Raw genomic sequence first — 11,538 nt, forward strand, 5'->3', positions numbered from 1 at the left:
CAAGAAGTGAAGAAGTAGATTTTGATGAAATTGTTGAAATTTGACAAAAAAAGGACTTAGTTTACTTATTCGTGTGCACACTGATCTAGACAAGGCACTTCAGCGTTAGTTCTCCACATGAAATAATAGTATGAAAAATGACATTCGGCTACACATGGTGGAAAATTTCTGAAGGATTTCATGTTCATCTCACTGTTTTAGCATTATCAATGCATGATATACACATAGACCCTCTAACTGTGAGGGCTATGATGTACACATACCGGTAGACCGTCTAACTGTGAGGGCTATGATATACACATAGACCCTCTAACTGTGAGGGCTATGATATAAACATAGACCCTCTAACTGTGAGGGCTATGATGTACACATAGACCCTCTAACTGTGAGGGCTATGATGTACACATAGACCCTCTAACTGTGAGGGCTATGATGTACACATAGACCCTCTAACTGTGAGGGCTATGATGTACACATAGACCCTCTAACTGTGAGGGCTATGATGTACACATAGACCTCTAACTGTGAGGGCTATGATGTACACATAGACCTCTAACTGTGAGGGCTATGATGTACACATAGACCCTCTAACTGTGAGGGCTATGATGTACACATAGACCCTCTAACTGTGAGGGCTATAATGCAAGAAAACATTCTATGCTGTTTTGTTGTTCATATGTCATAAGTTAGATCTTGTCAGCTCAAAAAAATGACAAAACCTTGACTGTGTCTCTGCATCTTTTTTCAGAAACCTAAGATGAGAAACAAATGTGTAATTGTGTTTGGCCTTCATTTGAATTTGAACTCTGAATAAACCAAACAGCTATACTGATGTTTATCCCATGGTGACAGTATTATCATGCAAAAGGATTATTACTTCCTTATTGATGCTGAGAAACGTGCGTGTTTCGGCATCACCTGTTGAGCAGCGCCCTCTTTTGAAAAATTTGAGCAACATGTCACTTGAACAGTAAATCAGCAGTTATTGCAATCATGGAAGCATGTAACCTCACTTTGTTTCTTTAGAAATCAGTGTTCATTCTGTGATACTTTCCACACCCCTATGTGTTTATTTATGTTACCAAGTGGGCTATTAAAATTCAAGTAATATCAATATTAGCACACTGTAGTACTGCACTATGTAATGTGCACAGTGGGCCTCAGCTGCCAGTTGGCATGCAGAAGAGCCTGGTAGTAACAAGTGTCATGAACAGCACCCTCTCTGGTTGTAGAGTAACTTTGTGGATGAAGCGCCCTCAAGGTGTACTCATCTCTATTGTACATGACTATTTTATTGTTAATTATGAGCACTTTCAAGCCAATGATATGATTCTCTTGTTAGAGACTATTACTGTTTGATTTTTTCATAATTTTGGGCTGACCATTAAACATTTTTCACTCAAAAAATTCCAGGAATAGAGTTCATCATGCCCCTAGCAGATGCCAGCAACACGTCTTGTGAGGTCAATAAAAACCATGACACCAAAGAGCAACTTACCAGAGGCAGGTCAGAGGTCAAATCAGAAGATATCTCTGATAGAGGGTAATATAATTTTTCTCTTTCCTGCTTTTTGTCTAGCGCAGACAGATAGATGGACACAGAAAGCTATCATTGTTACTAAGAGGTTGAAAAATGTAATCCTTCGTTTCAGTTGAGACCCCCTCCCTCCCCCTGAAAGCAAAGGTTCCTATATGCAAAACTGGAAAGTTGACGGCATCAGCATGATAGCTTTAATTACTCACACATGCTCCTGCAAGGCAGATCATATCCCAATACAAAAATATGATAACTACATATTACTAAATTTGGATTCACAATGTATTATCTTTTAAGAGGAAAGAAAATTTTAACATATTTCCTATGAAGAAAAATATTTGACACATTCCATGTTCTTAAAGGTGAAAAAGCGTCAGCTTGTCAGTTATCACTTTAACTTCACATCTTTCTAGTAGCTCTTTGTCTTTTCCATCTTTGTATTTTGTGGTTTTTCTGTTCTCAATGAATGCAAAGATAGTATTGCGTTGCACTTGGTATACCATCAGACAGCGTAAAGCCACTTGCAAATACAATGTACTTGCAAATACAGTTTCTTGATTTTCTCTTTCATTCTGCTCACCATTCTGTTTGATGTACTAGGAGGTCGTGCCTCTTCTGATTAGACTTTTGAGTTGATCAGGTATTTACATCCCCAGCTGTTTACAGTTTTGTCTTCGCCTATTCTTCATTGTTTGATACTTGGCAGGTTAGGAAACAATATGAAAGTCCTTTACACACAAAACAAAATGAGCTCTTTACCCCTCCCCCTAAATGGAGGAACTATGTTTGCCGTGCACCAGCTTTAATTATTGATGGTCCCTAAATTGCATAAAATCTCAACAGAATGTGCTTGCCTTGCCAGATTTATAATGTAACTTCCCGTTCGCAATATCACATTTTGTTCACTTGCTTCATCAGTGGCGTTGCTGTCTTGGACTTCATTAAGGTAGAACGCGCATCAGGGACAGATAGTCGGACTTTCAAATTTCTACAATTCTTTTCTGATCTACAACTTGTGGGGGCTCATTTTAAAGCTCTTGGAGAAAGTAAAACTTTCACCATCTTAGTTTTTCAAAAATCCAAAATTTAATTTTTCCCCCATAGAGATTTCACAGGAATTGTGACGATTTTGATTTTAAATATTGCAAAATGTTTGGTACTTTGTTTTGCTAGTTCCAAACTTTGTCCTGTGACCCCCTGATTTTTACTGTTGATTACCCGGTAGTTAAGAGAATGGTAGAACATTTCATTTACGAAAGTTTGAGTAAAACTTAAGTCTTTCACCTTCGAGGAGCATACTACACCTCAACCAAAATGAATAACACTATTAACCAAAACTCCTGTAAGGTTTATCTTATTGGTATAAGGTCAAGTCAGTTAAAACAAGTAAAAGCTCAATGTCACCCGTTTTAACTCACACTCAGAGAGGGTTGTCAGCACTGCACTTGTGTGACTTTCTTCTTAACAATGTATTTCATGCTCGATATCTACTGGTAGATACATAAGGTCTATATATAGCTGTAAAACATTTAAATGTTATGATGTACATTATGACAAACATGTTTTTACTTTAATCAATCACCCATGTACCGGTACCTTGGATACAAAGTTTAAATTTGCTGTATGGGTCCCATGCAACCTTTGATCGCTGTTCTGACTACGCACTCACTGCAATTTGACGATTTGAAGACCCTAAAAGTATACATAAACACAAAATTCACTGACTTGTCTCGCTATCACTTGTGTAAACCTTGTAATTTTTACCAACATGACTTGATGCTGATTTTTTGCTCATTTTGAATAACCATTTCTGAAGAGAGATGAAATGTGAATAAGAAATGCACGAACTTTCTTGTTAGTTTTGATTTCTGACTATTCCTATGCGCTAACCACAAATACATTTGAAACATCCTCTTGTTTTTCATCCATTAATTATCCACTCTAAATAATAACATCTATTGGTGATTTCTCAACCTCAACAGTGACGTCAGCAGCGGGGAAGAAAATGACGACGATAATGCCGAAACTGAATCAGACATCTTAGAAAGTGATTCCGGTGCATCTTCATGGTTGCAAAGCATGGGCCTGGATAAGACAAGCTTTCCTTCCTTAGAGCCACACAAAGTCAAACTGTATCCTTTTCTTGTCTGAACTTTTTCCCTTCTGTTTAATGATCCGTCTAGAATTTCCGGCAGTTTATCAATAACACATATTCAACCAATAAACCACATCAAGCAACTGTATACCAAGAGATTTTTACCAGTTCACAGCATGTATGCATTAGAAATAGAGAGTGCATACATTGAGTGAACTGCAGAGTTGCATGCCTGCTGCTAAGTTGGTGTATTGCTGTGATATCACAACAGTATATCGAAATCCAGGCTTGAAAGAACAAAAAGAGAAATTTTTCTATAGCAGAGAGCTCATGTTCCAACCTTGCTACATTTTGAATATAGCATGCTAGCAAGGTATTTTCATGTCTCAGCCAATCATATCATATTTTTACCATCAATACAGTGCGTGTCACCTGGATACCGCAACTCAGCGTATGAGATGGACACATTTCACGTACAAAACAAACGATTAGCTTGGGTATCACGACACATTTCAAAGCCACAGACTTATTAATTACAGTAAACCAGCATTGGGCAGCCGCAGTCTAGACTGAGAGATATACTTGATCTACAATGTACATGTAACTGTTTTTACAATTTCAGCTGAGAGTTGAAGAGCTGAAACTGTAACCTTGAAAGAAATGAAGTACACAGGGCCCGAATACGATGTCAACTTCGAGATCTTACATGAACCTCAAATGTCTGTTGTCAATGCAAGAAACAAAGTTTATTTCATTCCTTTCAAGTTAAAGTTTCATATTAACGTTTTATTTCGAGAGCAGCCGCTTGTGTTGAGAAAACCTTCAGCTCTTCAACTCTTAGCTGAAACTGTAAAAACAGTCCCATTGTAGATTAAGTGTATCTCTCAGTCTAGACAGAGTGGCTGTAAATGTGTTGTGATACCCAAGCTAATCGTTTATTTTGTACAGGAATGTGTCCGTCTCATACACCGAGTTGCAGTACCTAGGTGAAATGCACCGTATACTGATATGATAATAATTGTTTATACCAGGTTTCCATGTGTATCTCAGTTCCAATCAATAACTACAGTCATTGACAAAAATCAGTCTGAATACTTGAATATTGAGTATAGCTCCTATGGGATGACATTTTCCAGATTTGTTCATATTGAGCGGAAAAAAATCTTTATGGCTACTTTATCTGAAGTACAACAATATAAAGTCCAGGATACTGTCTTATATTGTGTGTGTTTATCTGCAAGAGGAAATGAATAATTCAGGATTCCATTGCCAAGGCAAAGGCATAAAATGAGTGTTATAATTCTCATAAAATGCAAGGGACATGGGTTTTCAAATGAATGAGGAGTTAATTGCTTAGCCAGGATATCAACGTAAAAATAGAGACAAAATGCACTTTATCATATACCTACATTCAAGTGCCTGTGTAAAGCTATGGGAGAAAGGGCCCTCAGATCCGTGCATTTTTTTACGTATTACGCCCCGGCCTGGTGCCCAAATATGGGCAATCGCGTGCATTTCTGAACTATCTCGATTCTGGTTACTATGCGCGTTGCTATCCGCAAACATTCCATTCGTACATAAAGCAAGCGCGAGATTTGGAAAACGTCTGCTCGCTCAGATCGTAGGTTGCGCGTGGCGACAGTGGAGCCGCGCCGGTAACATTGGCTTTTATTTCTAAATTCCAGTGAAATCCTGTGTATACTAAGTGTGTGCCTGTTCAGTATAAATTACAAGAAACTGACACCACGCTTTTGTCCTTCTTACACCTCGATTTCAGCCTTGATCTCTGTTGGTCACATATTGCTTTGCGCGTTCTAGAATTCTGCAAGTAAACAAATGACGTCATTATGTATGTCAATCCATGACGGGAAGCGTCCATCGTATTTATGAAAAACTGACACAAATGGCGATTGATTTTTGATATCGCACGCATTTTTATCTCCTAAACAATGTTGAATGTTATGTAAACTACACATTTATTATTCCATAAGGTATATAATAAAACCTTTACGTCCCTGCTACGGCTTTTGCGGGCCTTGGTCGTACGGCGTACAGGCCCTCGCACGCTCGGGCCCTTCCGCCTTACGACCTCGGGCCGCAAAAAGCAGTATCAGGGCCATAAAGATTATTTGGGGACAGATATTCAGACTCAAACTTTTACAATATTCTTTTAGTCTCCCACATGTTAAGAATCATTTTGAAGCTTTTGGAGTAAAGAAAGGTTTTCACTTGCTTGTTTTCTTAATATCTTAGATTTTATTTCCTCTATAGAGATAGCACATGGATGGTGGCCATTTTGAATTTCAAATGTTGATAAATATTGGGTTATTTGTTTCTCTAGCACGAAAGTTTTGTGCAGTGACCCCTGATTTTTATTCTTGATATTGAAAGAGAATGGTTGAAGGTCTGCTTGAGGAAAGTTTGAGCAAAAGTTCAAGTCTGTTATTTTCAAGGCATGGAGTACCTTAAGTAAATCTTTCAGGTAAAGTTCTCCCAAAGAGCATAATGTGCAGGAAATTTTTCCTCACATATCAATGGAAAATGAAAAGCGTCAACACCTCTTCATGATTCTCTCTTAACACCTGAATCAAAACTCATTGTGGTTGTCACAAAATGTGACTTTCTAAAGGCAAATTGCTGACGGCATCAAATAGAAAATTAATTTGTTTCAAAGAATTTACACCTAATTAAGTTAGCATACACCTCATGGACAGATATTTAGACACTCAATTTTTTACAAATCTTTTCTGAACTATCCTCTGTTGGGGCTCATTTTAAAGCTCTTGCAGTATTAAGTAAAAATTTCACATGCTTAGTTTTGTCAAAATGAATAAATTGAAGTATTGGTAAATACAAGGTAATATATTTTCTCTGTACCAGCATTTGCATGATGACCCCCTGATTTTTATTCTTGATATTTCTAGATAATGAGTGAAAGTTTCATTGGGGAAAATTTGAGCAAAATTTTAAGTCTTCCAATTTCAAGGCACATACTTCTTTAAAGAAAACTTACAAAACATGAATGAAACAATTATGAGTAGAGCGAAATGTGCACAATATACACAATGTTGGGATTCATTTTTCCTTAACTCACAACCTCCACTGACTCAGTCAACAGGACAAGACTGTCAAGGTGGACCACCGTCTTGAGTCTCTGATCCAAGTTGAAGGTGTTCACACTCAGGCCCTCTTCAATTTCCTTCTGAACAGCAAGAGTACAGTAGCTATCTCCGGACCGCAGGCCGGAATACCACCAACCATTCTGGCTCCTGTAGCATTCCATGGAGCGACACTCAGGTCCCTCAAAGTGAGTGTCTTTGTCTGTTACCTTTCACTTTTGACATCAATAGAGCTTCAAACTTGTATTTCCTGACATGTGTAATTGGTGTGGCATAAGTATCAGAAAGTAATCATATCTGTTGTGGTATACATGTACATACTCTCCAAACTTTATTTACTTAAAGGACACATATTTAAACTCAAATTTTTACAAATCTTTTCTGATCTACCATTTGTTGCGGCTCATTTTAAAGCTCCTGGAGTAAGAAAAATTTTCACCGACTTAGTTTTTCAAAAATTGAACATTTTATTTTTCCCCATAGAGTAAACACATGGCAGCCATTTTGACTTTAAAATACTGGAAATGCTACGTATTTGTTTCTCCAGTTCCAAACTTTGTGCAGGGACTCCTGAATTTTATTGTTGATTTTGTAAGAGGATGTTGAAAGTTCCATTGAGACTTTCAGAAATAAAGCCAAGGAAAAATATGTGGTTTTATCTACGGTACTGTGTACTATATTTTTCAAAAATACAGGAACACTAGCCTTGCATGTGTTGGAAATTCGAGTGTGGGATGTACCCGAACAAAAGCTAGCCTGGATGTAGTTCAGTTAATCAAAACACAAAAGCCGTCGCAACAACAGCTGTAGAGGTTAGGGCCGACAGTGGAGCAACGTGATATGTGACATTGATAATCAGATAATTCACTGAAAGTGTCAGAAAACCCAAACTTATTCTATATTAGTTCCCCCAGAATTTTGTAATGGTTACGACATGTTGGATAAAAGAAGGCCAAGACTAATCAATATAATGTACACATGTCACTTTTTTATGCTATTATTAAATGTCTCATACATAAAGGTAGTGTAATAAGTTGTTTTCATCCACTCAAAATTTTAAAAATGTCAGCAGTTCAAGAACACAATACACAAGGTTTATATTTACTCAATTGTTTCCTTAGTTCCCATTCAAGAATCAAATTAGGCACTTCTTTTTAGATGTATAATTTACGCTTGAAAAGCCAACGTGTGTGCTGGGACAATAAGTAAATGATTTAATTACCTTAGCCAATATTGTTGATCTAGGGCTTGAGTGACAGATTTCCTTCTGTCGTATATATTCCCTTGATTTATTGGCAAATGTGTTTATATGTATTATCAAACATAAGCTGTATCTCAGGCAGGGCTCGAAATTAACTTTTTTCCCTGGTAGTCCCATTGGGCTACCATTTTCTGAAGTTGATAGCCCAGTGACAATGGCTTGTAGCCCATGCATATTTAGGGATATTGTTTTTCATTAACCAGACAAGAAAAAGCAATTTTTCAAGATTCTGCCCAGGAAGTGAATTTTCTTGTCATTTGATGTGAATACTTACATGTAATACCCAAAGGAAACAGGTATAAGTCCCCCCCCCCAAGAAAAATGTGTTTCTAGTCCTTAGCATTCAGCAAAAGTGATGTGGTGACGCGATTTTCTTTTTCCCCCTTTTTTATTCTTAACAATGCAGGTTTGGCACTACTGATGCAACAGTTATTGTCTTTTATCACTGGCTGCATAATACTTCAGTTTTCTGTTTAGCATTTTTTAACATGCAAACAAGGTTATCAAGGATAGCTGTACTGATTAATATGTAACCCCCAAAAATGCCATGACGCACAGGTTCTGAAAGGATGCACGCAGTGACCAGAAACAATCTTATTTTTCGGCCTAATGGACAACAGTGATACTCAAAAGTTTGGTGATCTATTGGCAACTTGTTTCATCCTCAGAGTTGTATGAAATTTTTGATATTCGTCATGACAACGACCACGACCTTCTCAGCACGTCGAGACTAGACATACTGTAGCAGTGCTAAAAATAGACCATGGGCTTTCTGTAGGGAGGAGACATATTGTCTGTGATTGATACATTATGATCAAAATGCAATGAAAATACGTTTTCATTAGCCATCATTTCCTGTGCCTGTCATCCAAGTACATCAGTTGTGATATTAAAACCTTGTTGCAAAGTTCCACCACAAGGTTGTCGTTGTAATTTGCTTAACAAAGTCGTAGTGTAGTCTTACTCATGTTACTGTGTCCAACTGGATTTGACTGCTATTTAGCTCGTCCCAAAGTGACGGACCGGAAATGGCACACTAAGTACTGGCTGAATTTTATGTCCCGGTCTTTGGTAGTCCATGTGGGCTACCATTTCATGGATTTTGGTAGCCCCAGGGAAAAGATGGTAGTCAGTGGACGTGGGACTACCGCTAATTTCGAGCCCTGTTAGAGGTCTACTCTTGAATTGTCTTGACCATTATCTTTGGTATTCTTCCAATTTTCTAAATGTTGATCTTTCTAAATGTTGAAAGTATGGAGAAGTATACTTTAAATCGTGCTGTTTGTTGGTACAGGTTTTTAACTAAATATAACTCTATGCATGACAATGACATCAGACACTGCTGCTTGAAATGCAGACAAATTTTGTCAGTCTTGCATGCATTTGTGTTGTTACAGCTTGTAGTTTGAGCTATTGTCTGTGTTCGTTATAATATTAACAGTCCTCTGTAAAATTCTTTTCAAAATTCTTGCATGTGTAATGTCCAAAAATGTTATTAAAATTTGCAGACAAATATTTGCTTTTCCATATTAATGAGAGTACGATGACATAATATGTGAAGAGTCCAATTTATCAGTGTGTGCCCACATTTACAGGTCAAACACAGGACTGTTCAACAATACCAGAATGGAAAAGTGGAGAACCTTGGCAATGTTGAAATCACGGGTCCAATTTTGCCGCATAATGCCTTCCACCTGTGCAGGCTGTTCCAGCAAACCCAGGGAGGCGGATTCACCGTGAGCTGTAACACTTACGATGCAACAGTACCCTTCAACACTGCCACCAACGTTGAGGAGTTAGAAAATGAGCAGGTGATATCATCAAGCTTGGAAGACTGTGGCTTACAACAGGACTGTTTGAAGAGTTTTATGCAACCCACTCATCTGGGAACACTTGCCATCAGGGATCTGAAATACCAACATGGACTCTACAACTGGAATTTGTAAATTATGAATGCTGTAGAATTTAGAGAAACTTTAAAAAATTCAGACAAAACTTACAAAAATGTTATTTGCCCTGTCTAATCTTTCTCATGAGAATGGTCTTGAATTATGCAAGCGTGTTTGAAAGATCTGTGTGCTGAGTTGAGAATTAAGGAGCATTTAAGGGTTATAATAAAATCAATAATTATGATATTCATGCATTAAATTTCTACCTTATTGTGATGCCGGTATAACATTGGTCAAAAGGGATGCCTCTCTTGTTTTAAAAATTAAATTTGAGCATTTTTTTAAGAAGCTCACATTTGGTATACCAATGTGAGGTAATCGTATAAGCTGAATCAGTTCATTTGCATCCATTTGCATGTCTGTATGTATGTATGTATGTACGTATGTATGTATGTATGTCCGTCCACATCAAAAACAGCTAAACGGCAGAACCTACTGTCTTAGTATTTGGTGTACAGGTGCACCTAGGGGTGGAGATGTGAATTTGTTCAAATGAACTTGTCAGTGTCAAAAATATGCAAATGAGGGGAAAAAAGGAAAACCCTGCAAATTGCTAAAACTCTGTAACCATTGGTCAGATAGGGTTGAAACTTGTTGTGCAGGTTCCTTTAGGTATTTTAAAGCAGATGTTTAAAATTTAGGATGAAATTTGCATATTCCTATTTTTCAGGTAATTTTTTCAGTTTTTAGTAAAAATATGTTTAACTCTGAAACCATTCATCTGATTGCTCTGAAAGTTGGTATACATGTTCCTCAGGATGACATCAGTCAAGTGTATACAAATTGAATTGAAATTTTTATATTTGTAATTTGGGGCAATTTTCCGAAGTTTTGGTCAAAATTTTTTTGTATTCAAGAATAACTAATCTGATAGCTTTGATATTTGGTATACAGGTTACTAAGGTTGATCCAAATCAGTTTGATGAATATCGTGAAGATATCTTGAATTTTATATTTTTGCTGAATTTTTTGGTTATTTTTCTCATTTTAAGTAAAATTTCTTCTCTGAAACCGCTAGCCCAATTGCTCTCAAATTTGGATTGGATGTTTGCAAGGGTGTTACCCTTCTAATTGTTGAAATTACGACAAAATTGGAAATATAACTGTTATGTTTTTATTTTTGGTCAAAAAATCGTAAAAAATATTTTCATTTTAAAGCCCCTGGACAGACGGCTTTTACATCTGGTGTACAGATGTCCAGGGATAATTTTGTCATATGGTCAAGAAAACTTGTTCTCAAAGTTACTTGTCTGATAGCTTTGTAGTTTGGTACAAACGTCCCGAGGGATGTTATTAGATAAATTTTCTGCTCAAAGTGTTGTGAAACCCCCAAATATTTATATTTTAGGTAATTTTCTTTTGTGACCTTAAATGACCTACACCAACCAAAGATTTGTTGTGAGACAGTTTCGAAGGCTGTGAACATAATTTTGTCTTGTTTAATATCAATTTGTAGTAAAATTTGATCCTGAAAACAGAGCTGAGGTAAATTTTTTCATTGCGAATCAATTTTTGCAACTTAAGCATGTAAGACACACAAGAACTGATGAGAAATTTGGATCCAGGATAATTCCAGA

The 11,538-nt window shown here is 37.1% G+C and overlaps 1 protein-coding gene across 4 annotated transcripts in view; it reads left to right on the forward strand.

Moving 5' to 3' along the window:
• LOC139142701 (protein downstream neighbor of son homolog) overlaps positions 1-10,147 on the forward strand; it is a 116,675-nt gene extending 106,528 nt beyond the window's left edge. For all 4 annotated transcript variants that reach the window (XM_070712768.1, XM_070712767.1, XM_070712766.1 and 1 more), the window contains 4 exons: positions 1,414-1,543; positions 3,520-3,669; positions 6,744-6,939; positions 9,608-10,147. In XM_070712768.1, the coding sequence (XP_070568869.1) occupies positions 1,414-1,543; positions 3,520-3,669; positions 6,744-6,939; positions 9,608-9,958 (827 nt within the window). In that variant the 3' untranslated portion in view covers positions 9,959-10,147. The remainder of the gene's footprint in view (positions 1-1,413; positions 1,544-3,519; positions 3,670-6,743; positions 6,940-9,607) is intronic.
• Positions 10,148-11,538: the final 1,391 nt, after the last annotated feature.

The sequence above is a fragment of the Ptychodera flava genome, chromosome 10 (genome assembly GCF_041260155.1).
Source record: "Ptychodera flava strain L36383 chromosome 10, AS_Pfla_20210202, whole genome shotgun sequence".
Lineage (NCBI taxonomy): Eukaryota > Metazoa > Hemichordata > Enteropneusta > Ptychoderidae > Ptychodera > Ptychodera flava.